The sequence below is a fragment of the Geotrypetes seraphini genome, chromosome 1 (genome assembly GCF_902459505.1).
Source record: "Geotrypetes seraphini chromosome 1, aGeoSer1.1, whole genome shotgun sequence".
Lineage (NCBI taxonomy): Eukaryota > Metazoa > Chordata > Amphibia > Gymnophiona > Dermophiidae > Geotrypetes > Geotrypetes seraphini.
This window is the reverse complement of record NC_047084.1, coordinates 320,825,345-320,840,079: the sequence shown is the minus strand read 5'-3', so window position 1 is coordinate 320,840,079 and position 14,735 is coordinate 320,825,345. Positions and strand designations below refer to the sequence as shown.

Genomic DNA, 14,735 nt, shown 5'->3' with positions numbered 1-14,735 from the left:
CCCAAAATAGAAAACTGCTACTGCCTTGAGACTCCATTATTGAAGGAATCAACTTGAAATCACAGAAGAGACAGGAAAAGGTTAAATGCCTCATGGAATTCTCAGGTACAAAACACAAACCAAATTGTGAATGAAATCAGAGCAGACAGTAAGAATTATAAAATTGATGTCATTATCCATCTGGAAAAAAAGGCATACTAGAAATAATGCCTCAGCAATACAATTTTCAGAAGTTCTATTTGCTCATGGTAAGGGAGAAGAGAGACTGCTAGTGATGGTGGGGGAACTGATAGAAGATATGAAAGAAGGGTGGTAGAAAGGAACAGATGGTAAAGGAGGGAGGGAAGGGTGGTGGTGGAAAGGAATAGAACAGACATTGAAAGAGGGAAGAGAGGAACAGACCCTGAAAGGAAATGTGGAAGGCAGAGTGGGGAGAAGATGCTGGAAGGGAAGAAGACAGATGCCAGACTATGGGGGAGCGGAGGGAAGAAGATGGGTGCTAGACGGGGATGGTGACGGGACGGTGAATGGGATGGCAGAGGCGGTGACGGGGCGGTGAAAGGGATGGCGGTGACGGTGACGGGGCGGTGAAGGGAATGGCGGTGACGGGGCAGTGCAGTGACAGGGACAGATTTTTTCCCCATGTCATTCTCTAATCAATTACCTCCTTTTTCCTACTGGCCATACCTCTCTGCAACCTAGCATCCTTCTAGCTTTCGCCGTCACCTTTTCAACCTGTTTGGCCACCTTAAGATCATCACATATAATCACACCCAAGTTCCGCTCTTCTGTCGTGCACTTAAGTTCTTCACCCCCTAACCCTTGGGTTTTTACAGCCCAAATGCATGACCTTGCATTTCTTAGCATTAAATTTTAGCTGCCAAATTTCAGATTATTCTTCAGCCTTCGCCAGGTCTTTCTTCATGTTATTTACACCATGTGGCGTGTCTACTCTATTGCAGAATTTGGTATCATCCGCAAAGAGGTAAATCTTACCCGACAACCCTTCAGCAATCCTATATAATAAAACCCTAGAGCACTCATGCGCTCTTGAAATTTCGTGATCCCTGCTGCCGTGATTTCTGATCCGTGGAAGCCAATCCGGTGGCAGGGAAAATTCTGGCCACTCCCCTCCTCCCGCCCTCACTCATCAATCGCTGGAGGAAGCGCAGGCAAGCTCTCTCCCTGCCCGCGTCCTCGCCGCCCCGATTGGTGCTGGCAGCAGATGGTGGGAGGAGGGCTTCGTGGAGCGCCGCAGCATGCCAACGCCTTCACAGTCTCCACCCCGATTGCCAGTGCTCAGTGTTCATGCTTCCGCGACGCAGGCGGGGCTCGGAAAGGGTAAGGGAGCCCAGTCAGCGGGGGTTGGGCTGGGAGGGGAGAGAAGTGGTCTGCCTCGTATTTTTCAAGGCCTGGCTTCTTCGGGCAGCAGCAGCGTTTACAATTCACTGCTGTTGCCGGCTTCAGGCCTTCTTTTTTGGCGGGTCCTGCCTACTTTCTGTTTCAGGAAGACGACCCGACAGAGAGGAAGACCTGAAGCCGGCAACAGCAGTTTATTGTGAATGCTTCTGCTGCTGCTGCTGCTGCCCGATGAAGTTCAAGGAGGAAAGGGAGCAGAGGGGGAGAGAATGGCTTGGAGGGAAGAAGAGATGGCAGGGCATGGAGGGAAAGAGGAATGTATGCCAGACCAAGGGAAAAGGAAGGGGGAAAGGAAGGAGGAGATGCCATATGGAACAGAGAGAGAGAGGGTGGATGGAAAGAGAATAGAGAGCAGTGAATGGAAGGGGCAAGACAGAGGGTGAACAGTAGATAGAAGGGGTAGAGAGAGGGAGACAGACACTGAATGGTAGTGTGAGGGAGAGGAGGGACAGCCACTGAATGGAAGTCTGAGGGACAGGGGGAGCAGACATTGGAAGGAAGTGGGGAGGAGAAAGAAAAAAGGGCACATGCAGGATTGAGGGAAGAGGATAGAGTTAGAAATAAAGATAGACAGGGGGCCAGGGAGAGACAGACAGACAGCATCCAAGGAGAGAGAGACAAATAAAAAAACAACCCATAGACATGTACTCTAGCACCCGTTAATGTAACGGGCTTAAACACTAGTATCATTTATAAAAATGTTAAAAAGAACAGGCCCAAGAAAAGAACCTTGAGGCACACCACTTGTAACATCCCTTTCCTCAGAGTGATCTCCATTGATCACTACCCTCTGTTGCCTTCCAGGAAGCTTGCAGGAATGGGATAAGGACAGAAAAAGAACTCACGGGGATGGGGAAAAAATTGCCACCGTGTTATTCTCTATTCCACAGCACTATCTGGGTAGTGCTAAGGTAGGTGTGGCAGTGGAGATGGGACAGAGCTGGGAGTGGCCCAGGCACTGTTAATATTTAGCAGTACTACCAGTAAAGGTAACCAGTTAGCTTAAGACAGTGGTCTCAAACTTGTGGCCCGGGGGCCACATGCGGCCCACCAGGTCCTATTTTGAGGCCCTCGATATGTTTATCATAATCACAAAAGTAAAATAAAACAGTTTCTTGATCATATGTCTCTTTAGCTATAAATTACAATATTATTATTAAGACAGCTCAAAGGAAAGATTTATAAACTATAAAGAGTTTTACCTCATACAAAATTGTCATTTCTTTAATAAGACATTAACAATTTTTCTGCGGCCCTCCAAGTACCTACAAATCCAAAATATGGCCCTGCAAAGGGTTTGGGTTTGAGACCACTGGCTTAAACAAAAAAAAATTGTCATTCTAAGTTACTCAGGTACTGCTGTTGAGTACCAGCAGTATCTGGGTAATTCCCAGTGCCCACTATGTACCTGGATATCTATGTGCCTGGATAAACAGGGCCAGTATCCGGATGGGTGTCTGCACTGAATATTGGGGATTAATTTATCGGGCGGTAGCCAGTGTTTAATCAAATGCTGGCTGCCTCTGGCTGAATATTGCCCAACAGCTGTTTGTCTAACAGCAAATTAGTACTGTGACAGCAACCCTCACTCAGGTACATAGTCTGGCCAATTTTCAAAGCCAGTTTAAATTGGCAGAAGAAGCTCCGTCCCGCTTAAATCTCCTAGGGCTGCCCAACTGATGACATTCAGTGGCACTTAACCAAGCAGTGCTGCTGAATATGGACCGGACACAAAAAACACGCAGGTCAGGAGTAGTATCGGGGAGGGGGGGGCTGTACTGAGGAAAAACTGGTGGTCATGCAAGTGCTGGCAATATTCAATGCTGGGATACACATAAGCTCCAGCAGCCATCCCCACTGAAATCAGCCCCCCATATTCAGTACTTGTTTAAAAAAACACTGACCGCCACAGGCTAAATATCTACCGCAGTATTTTTTTTTTGTTTCCTTTCTAAAATATGTGGCTTCATACCAAGACTTCTAATGTATTGCTGCTTTTTCTTTCTGTGGCAGTATTTGCACTGTACACCCATATGAGGAGTGTCTTCACTCGACTGGGCCACAAACTTTTGAATCAATATTCAGGGTCATTTCTCTGGATAACAGCAGTCCATTTCCCAGAATGCGCAGAAGGACTATTCAAATAGTGTCCCTGAATATCCTTACAAACCACCTTGGCTCTATTGCAGTGTGTCGCAAACTGTGTGCCTCCTGAGATTTCAGGTGTGCCGCAACACATTTGCAAGGAGGAGAGCCATCCACGTCGGCTGACTGCCTACAGGACGTGCCTCTCGCGGTGAGAGGCGTGTCCTGTAGGAAGTCAGCCGGCGCAGATGGTCTCTCCTCCTCTCCACGCACCTCCCGGATCCCTCCACTGAAATGCATCGCGGCCAGATGGGCCTCCGCGCATGCGTGGACATTGAAGTGATGACAGCACGCCTGCACGTGATGTCATGGCGTCAATGTCCACGCACTTCCAGGCGCCTTTCAGCCGGGGCAATGGATTTAGTGTGCCACCGGCTGGAAAGTTTGCGAGACACTGCTCTATCGGGATAGTTCCAGGGTGGTCCGTGGACAGAACTTGGGTAGAGTTACCAGTTACTGACACCAGTGGCATCATAAGGGGGGGGGGGGTAGGTCACTCCAGGCGCCGTCTTGGTGGTAGTGCCGAAACCTCTCTTCTCCCATGCCGTGCTAGCGCCCTCCCTTCCCCCCACTCCTGCACCTCTTTTAACCATTGCCAGCGCAAGCAACTTCTAAAGCCTGCTCCTCGAGTTGGCCTGGCTCCCCTCTGAAATCACTTTCAGGCCGCGGGGCCAGGAAGTGACATCAGTGGAAAAGCCAACGCCGGTGCAAGCAGCAGACTGGAGAAGCTACTCATGCTGGCAGAGATTTAAAGAGTTACGGGGGAGGGTGTGAATGTGACGTGGGAGACAGGGAAGAGGGCACAGGAGGGCGCCGTTGTCCCTGGTGCTTCCTACCTCCGCTACACCACTGTCTGACACTAATCATCTATTAACCGGCTAATTTGTATGGCTAAAGTTAGGATGACAAAAAGACTTTTAACTTTATCTAGTCAGCGTTTGAGATTACCAACTCATTATTGCCACTATGAAGACAGCAGTGCAGTCACTACTATATCCAAATATTCAGTACTGGCTACTATCTTCTGCATCTTCTTATAGCGATTGCATTAACAACAATAATTCATAATTGGAAAAATCACAATCATGTTTGTTGTCATTTGTGATGGTCTTCATTAGGTAATATACTGTAGTTAAATATGAAAGAAGAATGGCTGGATATAAAAATTCTTTAGAACATTTTTAAGTAGTTTGGGATCCGTTGTTAACCTTTTTGTGAGTCCTTTTCATGATGAGAGTATTCAAACGCTCTGTTATATATCTACTTATTATTATCTGTTTAAAACACAGGATGTACATGGAGCTGTTTGTTGTTAATATTTCTTTCTTTCCAGTTTTATTTTGGTTTTTAACTTTATTTAGTTTTTAATGCCAACAAAAAATGCAATACAAATTATATACAAATAATAATAATCAACCAAGCACTTATAATCAATCAGTATCTATACAAAAGATAAAAATTCCCTCCCCCATCCATCATTACCATCAGGAATAATACCAAAAGATATAACACCCCCCCCCACTCCCACCCCCTTCCCTCCTGGATATGTGGATAAAAAACAATAGAAAATAAAGATAAAGGACAACTATAGCAAATCTACAAAAGACGTCAATAGACCCCAAACTAGTTTTGAATATCTTATTATGCCCCAGCATTCATTTTCAGTTTTTTTTGTATTATACATTTCAATAAAAAATTGAACTTAAAAAAAAGTAACTGTACCTTGATAGATAAAATTCCATAAAACATTAATCTTCCTGTTCACCATCTAGAATACAGCAGATTTATTTTTTAAATCACCGACTTTAGACTTTGCCTATTGACCAGTTTGCATACAGTAAACAGTACACTGAGGCAATTAATAAAATATTTATTAACATCCCATCCATTATGTACCCTATACATTTTACAGCAGTGAGAAGCGAAGACTACAGAACTGCCAGAGAACATACTTGTGGTGATCTGGAGGAAGATCAAGAAGATGGCGCATATCAGGAAGAGGAGGACCCGTACAGCTTTTCCAGGATCAATGATGATGGAATATATGACATGATATTAGCTACGGCCAGTGAAGAGAAGAGTAAAGAATGCAATTCTTTCATTATGAACAGACCGCCAGCACCAGCACCTCGACCTGATTCAACGCCCATCAGAGAGAGCAACATTCCTTACATAGCACAAGGTAATATATATATATAACTGGTATTGATATGTTCAGTGGTAAGCACAGAAGTTTCAGATCTGTCATAGGGGAAAACACCCTCCAGGGATTCAAGACAAAGTTAGACAAGTTCCTGCTGAACAAGGACGTACACTGGTAGGGCTAGTCTCAGTTAGGGCACTGGTCTTTGACCAAAGGGCCGCTGCATGAGCGGACTGTTGGGCATGATGGACCACTGGTCTGACCCAGCAGCGGCAATTCTTATGTTCTTAAAGCACTATGGACTAGATGTGCTAAAGGTCGGTGCTGGTCCTAGTCACCTGAAGGAAAATTGTTTTGCACACAGTCCCATTCTGACCAGGAGCTCTGAACCACCAGGGAAGTCATTAGCTACGGGCACACTTGGCAATGCGCAGAGTTCATTTACCAGTGGCCTGAATCTTGGACCTTGTGCCTACACTACAGCATGCCCAAGCTCAGAATTACCTGCAGACAGAACATCGAAGGGGCCACTGCCACCACTGCCAAGGGCAGTCTTGTTCCTTCTTCTTCCCACCTTCCAGACTTCTGCATACTGCTCCCCCACTGGTAGAGGGAGTTGGTGAGTAGCATAACTTTACCCATTTCTGCCTCATCCTGTGCTGGCTTCCTTCTGAAAGTTTAATTAGGTATGATCAGTTTATCTCACAAGACTAGGTGACCCTACGTAGTTCTGACTAGAAGGATGCCAGTAGAAGAAGCTTAAGTGGGTAAGAAGTGCTGCTCACCCAGTTGCTGGCTGAGTAGAAAGAGAAAGAATGACATTTTCAGGAGTGGAAGAAATGACAAGTAGGATGAGATCTCCCTAAAGTCTCTGCCTATGGCCCTGCATCCTCCATGGGCCACTCCTGCTAAAATAGTTTCCCCAGATTGAGACTAAATTCATAACAATGCGTATACATATGTGTAATAGAAATTGTGATGTTTTCTACAAGCTAAAGGGCTATACCCTGATAGACAAAACAGGGCCCCTGCTTGTTTGGGATCCCGCTTAGCACAGTTAAGATTGCAATAGTTTGAAACTTACTTTTAAACTTGGGGGGAAATTGTTATAAATAACACTAATATAGATAAAACTAGTGGCTTAATGAAATAAAGACTGTGACCTATGAGGAAGCAGGTGAGCTACGAGTGGAGAATGCTCATATTAAACGAGTTGCCACTGAGGTCTAGTTAACTTGAGATGTGATAGGCTTCAGAGTAATCTGAGGAGATACTTTTTTTGCAGATAGGGTGGTAGATGCATGGAACACTCTCCCGGAAGAGGTGGTGGAAACAGAAATTGTGTCTGAATTTAAGAGGGCCTGGGATAGGCACGTGGGGTTTCTTGGAGAGAGAAAGAGATAATGGTTGTGTGATATCATCATGTCGACCTTCACACTTGCACGAAGGCCCTCCAGACAGGCCCTGAGCCGCCAGTGGGGGCTACTGGAAGGGAAGATGTACATAGAATAGGAGAGGTTCTGGTGCCTGCTGACTGCCTATAGGCACATCCTGTAGACAGTCAGCCAGCGCCTTTCCTCCTCCCCAGCGTCTTGTGGCAAACCTGGAATCTTGGGTGGCACACAGTTTACGATACCCTGTTGTAGGGTATTGACTGACTAGCCTTCTTTAGGAAATGTCTGACCAATGGGCTGCAGGGGGAGACAGGCGAAGTAGCTACTGAGACAGTGCCTTAGCAAGCTTCAGTCTTACTTTTCCCTGCAGCCTATTGGCTGGCTAAGCTTCCTTAAGAATATCTGACCAATGGGCTGCAGTTATCTTTGTATCACTTTCCATGGCTCACCCAGCTTGCATTAGCTTCAGCTGTGTTCTCCCTTTTACATTCCATATCTCATCCCTCATCCTCTCACAGAGACAATGCCTTAGCAACCTTCAGTATGGTTTTTCCTTGCAGCCTATTAGCTGTCTAAATCGCCTTAGGAATGTCTGACCAATGGGCTGCAGTTATCTTTCCATGCCTCCCCAGCTTGCATTAAGTTCAGCTATGTTCTCCCTTTTATATTCCATATCTCATCCCTCATCCTCTCACAGAGACAGTGCCTTAGTAACCTTCAGTCATGCAAGGGGAGGCAGGAGCAGTAGCTATAGAGACGGGGCCTTAGCAACTTTTGGTCCTGTATTTCCCTGCAGCCTATTGGCTGGCTAAGCTTCTTTAGGAACGTCTGACCAATGGGCTGTAAGGGGAGGCGATAACATTAGAAAAATTCCCCAAATAAATTTTGTGAACTCCAGACCTAGCTAAATCGCTTTCTTGCACCCGAAAATCCTAGATTCACCCCATTTCATGAAAATCATTAGAGCCATATTGAAGATAAAATATACCTACATACAATTATTGCTTGCTTTATAGTATAGAATTCACTTCACTGATAAATGGTGACTGTCATTCTGAAGTATTTAAGACAAAACAGAGCCAGCAAGCTGAGTTTTCAAAAATCTAGCTTGAACAGCAATATGAATCATTCCATTTCTGCCTAATCCATCAGTTCAGCACTTTGTAGAATTCTCCAAGTCTGTGCATTGAGTTTTTGCATCAATTATATTATTACTTAGTCCACTGTCTTGGCTTGCGTTCATTTTTCCTATTGACAAGACATTGGAGTTGAAATGCTTTATTTTTCTTCCCCAACTCTTATCGCAACAAGTCTGGCAAATTACATTAAGTTGCACTTTTATATACTGTCTTTAGTTTTAGATAACTGCCCACCCTGTTGTGAGTGGTTATACAAAATAATTTTCTAAAATGAATAATAGAACTGTGCAGAAACTTGTATATGGAACAGAGCAGACTCAGATGGATAAATTCTGAACAGAATATATTGAATCCTTGCTACTAAAGTAATGTTGATGTGGAACATAGAAGTGCTATTCAGGTTTTAAACCAACATTTGGACATTTATATGGCCTAAATGTCTCAAGTCTGATTTGTATGTTTTTCTATAATTAACCTCAAAACCTTCCAGGAACTGGTGAACTTTTTATGGTTATCCTTAAATAGCTGAACTTTTCCCAGGTGCAGAGGACTGATGGGTGAAGGAAGTCCCAGTAGTTCCTCCACAGTGACATCCGTTGATCAGAATTAGGGTGCACATCTACCAAGTTCTTCAGAAAACCTAAGTCTGTGTCTCCTAGTCAAAACACATCATTCTGATGAAGATTAAAGTAGCAAACAGAGCGAAGACCTTGCCTTACTATAGTAATAGACCAAAAAGAAAGGCAAGAGAGATGGCCTTCCACCAAACAAATATGTATTCTTTAAAATCCATACTGTCTCAACAAGGATCCAGGTTTCGGCATACAGATATGCCTTCTTCAGGGGACATAAGAACATAAGAACTGCCATCTCCGGATCAGACCCATGGTCCATCGAGTCCGGCGATCCGCACACGCGGAGGCCCAGTCAGGTATACACCTGATGTAGTTTTAGTCACTCATATCCCTCTATGCCTCTCGTAAGGAGATGTGCATCTAATTTGCCTTTGAATCCTAGCACAGTGGATTCCTCAATAACCTCCTTTGGGAGAGCATTCCAGGCATCTACCACTCGCTGCGTAAAGCAGAACTTCCTGACATTTGTCCTGGACTTGTCCCCCCTTAGCTTCAAACCATGTCCTCTTGTCCGTGTCGCGTTGGACAATGTAAATAATTTATTTTCCTGCTCTATTTTATCGATGCCTTTCAGCATTTTGAACGTCTCGATCATGTCCCCTCGCAGCCTCCTCTTCTCAAGGGAGAACAGTCCCAGTTTCTTGAGTCGTTCCTCATATTCCAAGTTCTCCATACCTCTTATTAGCTTCGTTGCTCGTCTCTGCACCCTCTCCAGCAGTTTTATATCCTTCTTTAGGTTGGGAGACCAATGTTGGACACAGTATTCCAAGTGTGGTCTGACCATTGCTCTATAAAGCGGCATTATGACTTTCTCCGATCTACTCGTGATTCCTTTCTTTATCATACCTAACATTCTGTTTGCTTTCTTTGCCGCTGCCGTGCATTGTGCCGACGGCTTCAGGGTCCTATCTATCAGTACACCTAAGTCCTTTTCTTGTTCGCTCTTACCCAGAGTTGAACCTGACATTCTATACTCGTGTTCCTTATTCTTACTGCCTAAATGCATTACTTTGCATTTCTCCACGTTGAACTTCATCTGCCATTGCTCTGCCCATTTCTCTAACTGATACAAGTCGCTCTAGAGTTCCTCGCTATCCTCCTGCGATCTGATTGCCCGGCATAGCTTTGTGTCGTCTGCAAACTTAATGATCTCACTGGATATTCCGTCTTCAAGGTCATTGATATAAATATTAAATAGGATCGGCCCAAGTACCGAGCCCTGGGGCACACCACTAGTCACTTTCTCCCAGTCTGAGAACTTCCCATTTATGCCCACTCTCTGCTTTCTGTTTTCCAGCCATTTGCCTATCCACCTTTGTATATCTCCCTCTATTCCATGGCTTTGTAGTTTCCTGAGAAGTCTCTCATGTGGAACTTTGTCGAATGCTTTCTGGAAGTCCAAATATATTTGTCCACCGGCATTCCACTATCAATTTGCTTGTTCACGGTCTCAAAAAATTGAAGTAAATTCGTTAAACATGATTTCCCTTTCCTGAACCCATGTTGACTGGGTTTCATCAAGTCGTGTGTATCTAGGTGCCGGACTATGCTATCCTTGATCAGTGCTTCAACCATCTTTCCAGGGACAGACGTAAGGCTCACAGGTCTGTAGTTGCCCGGTTTCCCCTCTCGATCCTTTTTTGAAAATTGGCGTGACATTCGCTATCTTCCAGTCATTCTTGGTATCTGTCCAGTTCTGATTGTCAGATTGGCAAGTTTTTGCAATAGCTCTCCGATTTCAACCTTCAATTCCTTTAAAACTCTCGGGTGAATTCCATCCGGTCCAGGGGATTTGTCACTTTTAAGTTTGTCGATCTGGTAGTATATCTGGTCCAACTCCACTTCAACTGTGGTGAGGCTGTCTTCTATTTCTCCACTAAACACTTTCACTGCTTCTGGTATTTTAGCGGTATCCTCCTCCGTAAAGACGGACACAAAGAAGGAATTTAGTTTGTCTGCAATTTGTTTATCTTCCTTGATGTACCCTTTTCTTCCCTGGTCGTCCAGGGGTCCCACCGCCTCTTTTGCGGGTTTTTTCCCTTTCACGTATCTAAAGAAGGGTTTGAAGTTTTTGGCCTCTTGCGCTATTTTTTCCTCATAGTCCTTTTTGGCATCCCTCACCGCCTTGTGACATTTCTTCTGATCATCTTTATGTTTTTTCCATGCTTCGGTTGTTTTCATGTGTTTCCATTTTTTGAAAGAGTCCTTCTTTTCTTTTATGGCTTCCCTCACCTGTCTGGTAAGCCATGCCGGTTCTCCCTTACCTTTTGTTCTCCCCTCTTTGGAGATCCTCGGAATGTGGAGATTTTGTGCTTCTGTGATAGTATTTTTCAGTAGGGACCATGCCTGGTCTACCATAAGAACATAAGCAGTGCCTCCGCCGGGTCAGACCATAGGTCCATCCTGCCCAGCAGTCCGCTCCCACGGCGGCCCAAACAGGTCACAACCTGTCTAAATCACCAGAAGGGGCCCCCTTGCCACCTTGGTTTCCTATTGAGTCCTATCTTCCCATCGAAGTCCTAACCCTCCGGTCTTGCACATGCACGACCTGGTTGGGTTTCTATACTTATTTTCTGGTTAGCTTTCTCAGTATCCCACGATCCCTTTATCCCTCAGGAATCCGTCCAGTCTCTGTTTGAATCCTTGTACCGTACTCTGCCTGATCACTTCCTCCGGTAGCGCATTCCACGACCCTTTGGGTGAAAAAAAACTTCCTTGCATTTGTTTTGAACCTATCTCCCTTCAGTTTCTCCGAATGCCCCCTCGTACCTGTTGTCCCCTTCAGCCTGAAGAATCTGTCCCTATCCACCCTCTCTATGCCCCTCATGATCTTGAAGGTCTCTATCATATCACCCCTGAGCCTCCTTTTTTCCAGAGAGAAGAGCCCCAGCCTATCCAACCTCTCGGCGTATGGGCAGTGTTCCAGCCCTCTTACCAGTTTCGTTGCTCTCCTTTGGACTCTCTCAAGTACCGCCATGTCCTTCTTGAGGTACGGCGACCAATATTGAACGCAGTATTCCAGATGTGGACGCACCATCGCTCGATACAATGGCATGATAACTTCCCGCATCCTAGTTGTTATGCCCCTCTTTATGATGCCCAGCATCCTGTTGGCTTTTTTCGAGGCTGCTGCACACTGTGCAGATGGCTTCAGTGATGCACACCCAAGTCTCTCTCAAGACTGCTGTCTCCCAACAATGCCCCCCACAATTTGTAGTTGAACAACGGGTTCTTTTTCCCTATATGCATGACCTTGCATTTTTCCACGTTAAAGCGCATTTGCCATTTGTTTGCCCAATCTTCCAGCTTGTCTAGGTCCTTTTGCAGGTCCTCACACTCCTCCCTGGAGCTAACTCTGCCGCACAGTTTGGTATCGTCTGCAAATTTTATAACCTCGCACTTTGCCTCCTTTTCCAGGTCATTGATAAATATGTTGAAGAGTTTGTCCACCTTTTTCTTGAGTCGTTGTTTCACCATGGCTCTCATGTGATCGTATTTGCCCTTTTTAAAGTTTAAGGTTTTGGTTAAGGTTTTGGCACGTTTTCTATTCCCGATGTCAAGCTTAAAGCTGACATCGATGTCAAGCTTAAAGCTGACTCTTTCGCTCGTCCCCAGCGGTACCTTAACTTCTACTTCTTTTGTCGGACCCGTGAGGCCATTTAGTACCAAGTCTCAGGGTGGCGTTTGCCTCTTGTCGGCTCTTTATACCATTTGTTCCAGGAAGCAATCCTCTAGCACCTCCAGGAACTTGGCCTCCCTTGCTGCAGTTGGAGGTTCCTAGCTTCCAGTCTATCCTCGGGAAATTGAAGTCCTCCCAATATTATTACATTGCCCGTCTTGCATTCTTGTTTGATTTCCTCTATCATTTCTGAGTCAGTTTCCTCCGCCTGTCCTGAAGGGACACTGAAGGGAATAGACTTGGTGGAAAAGGACAGGTTGTTCACTCTCTCCAAGGTAGGGAGAACGAGAGGGCACTCTCTAAAATTGAAAGGGGATAGATTCCATATGAACATAAGGAAGTTCTTCTTCACCTAGAGAGTGGTAGAAAAACTGGAACGCTCTTCCGGAGTCTGTCATATGGGAAAAAAAAAACCCTCCAGGGATTCATTTGTTTTGAAGGTGAAAGGGAAGGAGTGTTGAATGATTTTAAAATATTGATCCTGTTAGCAGGGGCACCTGATAGGTAGTTTTTTGTTTTGGGTTTTTTTGGGGGGGTTGTAAGGTGACATGATCTAATGGGGTACTTGAGCGCAAAATGTTTGCATTCTCACCATGAAAAGGATGGTTTGTTGCATTGGATTGGTTGTGGGTGGTTTTTTAAAATATTTTTTTAAGGTGTTAACATTTTCTGTTGTGTAGTGTTTTTCATGTTTGAATTCTTTGTATTCTGAAAATACTGTTAACAGTATGGGGCAGCCATTTTTAATTAACAATAACAAAAATAAAACCCAGGTACCAGGGGGGCCCTGCCCATGATTACAACCAGGTTATAGGGGCCCCTGCCTGCCTGCCTTGTGCTCTGTCCCTACCTGCCTGCCCACCCTGTGCCCTGGCCCGGCCTACCACTAGACCACCGGGGGGACAGGGTACAGAGCCTGGCAGGGAGGGGGGACAGGGTTCAGAGCTTGGCAAGGAGAGTAGGGTTGGGTGCAGAGCCTGGCAGGGAGAATTTGGTTCAAGAATGGTTTTTTTCTTGTTTTCCTTCTCTAAATCTAGGGTGCGTCTTATGGTCAGATGAGTCCTTATGGAGCCGGAAAAATACGGTGCATGTTACATTGTCTAGTGCAGTGGTCTCAAACTCGCAGCCCAGGGGCCACATGCGATTGGCCAGGTACTATTTTGAGGCCCCTCGGTATGTTTATCGTAATCACAAAAGTAAAATAAAACAGTTTCTTGATCATATGTCTCTTTAGCTATAAATGACAATATTATTATTAAGACTTAGCCAAAAGGAAAGATTTATAAACTATAAAGAATTTTTACCTTATGTAAAATTGTCATTTCTTTAATAAGACATTAACTATTTTTTCTGAGGTCCTCCAAGTACCTACAAATCCAAAATGTGGCCCCTGCAAAGGGTTTGAGTTTTGAGACCACTGGTCTAGTGCAAAAGAACCTTATTCTAGTTCTGCATTATAAAAGCATACACCCTTTTTACCATTCCTCTGCTATCTCCTGATTCCATCCTTCATCTCGTGTTTCTTTCTGCTCCTCAAACAGAAGCTAACATTTTTACAATTACAAGGATGCAAATGACTGATGGTGGAAGTTTAAAACTAATTGCACAATTAATCCAGCTACATTGGATTAACATATTAATCAAGTGCTTATCTGCCCACAGCAGAGAAGTTGGAAGTATTGTCATTACCAAGGGCTTCAAATACTAACTAACCCGTAAAAATGTGCACAAAATTTAGCTATGAGATACAAATAATCTCCATACGTATGGTCCATCCAGTTTGCCCAACAATTTGGTTACAGTCTAAATCTGGGGTGCCCACACTTTTTTGACTTGTGAGCTACTTTTAAAATGACTAAGTCAAAATGATCTACCAACAATAAAAATACTAAAGATATACCCCCTCTTTTACTAGGGTGCACTAGCCGATTTAGCATACGCTAAGTGCTAATGTGCCCATTATATTCTATGGACGCGTTAGCATTTAGCACACCTTAGTAAAAGACCCCCTTATTTATTTATATATATATCGAGTGCACCTCTTCTGTCCTCCAGACCTTGTTCCATTCCCCAAATAACTCACTCTGTCCCTCCAGGAGTCCAACTTTTCTTCTTCTCTCCTCCACCCCTATTGGCAACATGTCTCCCTCTCTCTCCCTCCTCTGTTATGATCTTACATCT

The 14,735-nt window shown here is 44.7% G+C and overlaps 1 protein-coding gene across 2 annotated transcripts in view; it reads left to right on the top strand.

The window, feature by feature from the left end:
* Positions 1 to 14,735, top strand: part of BANK1 (B cell scaffold protein with ankyrin repeats 1) — a 395,667-nt gene that overhangs the window by 357,657 nt on the left and 23,275 nt on the right. For both annotated transcript variants that reach the window (XM_033956933.1, XM_033956942.1), the window contains exon 8: positions 5,477 to 5,746. In XM_033956933.1, coding sequence (XP_033812824.1) covers positions 5,477 to 5,746 — 270 coding nt within the window. The remainder of the gene's footprint in view (positions 1 to 5,476; positions 5,747 to 14,735) is intronic.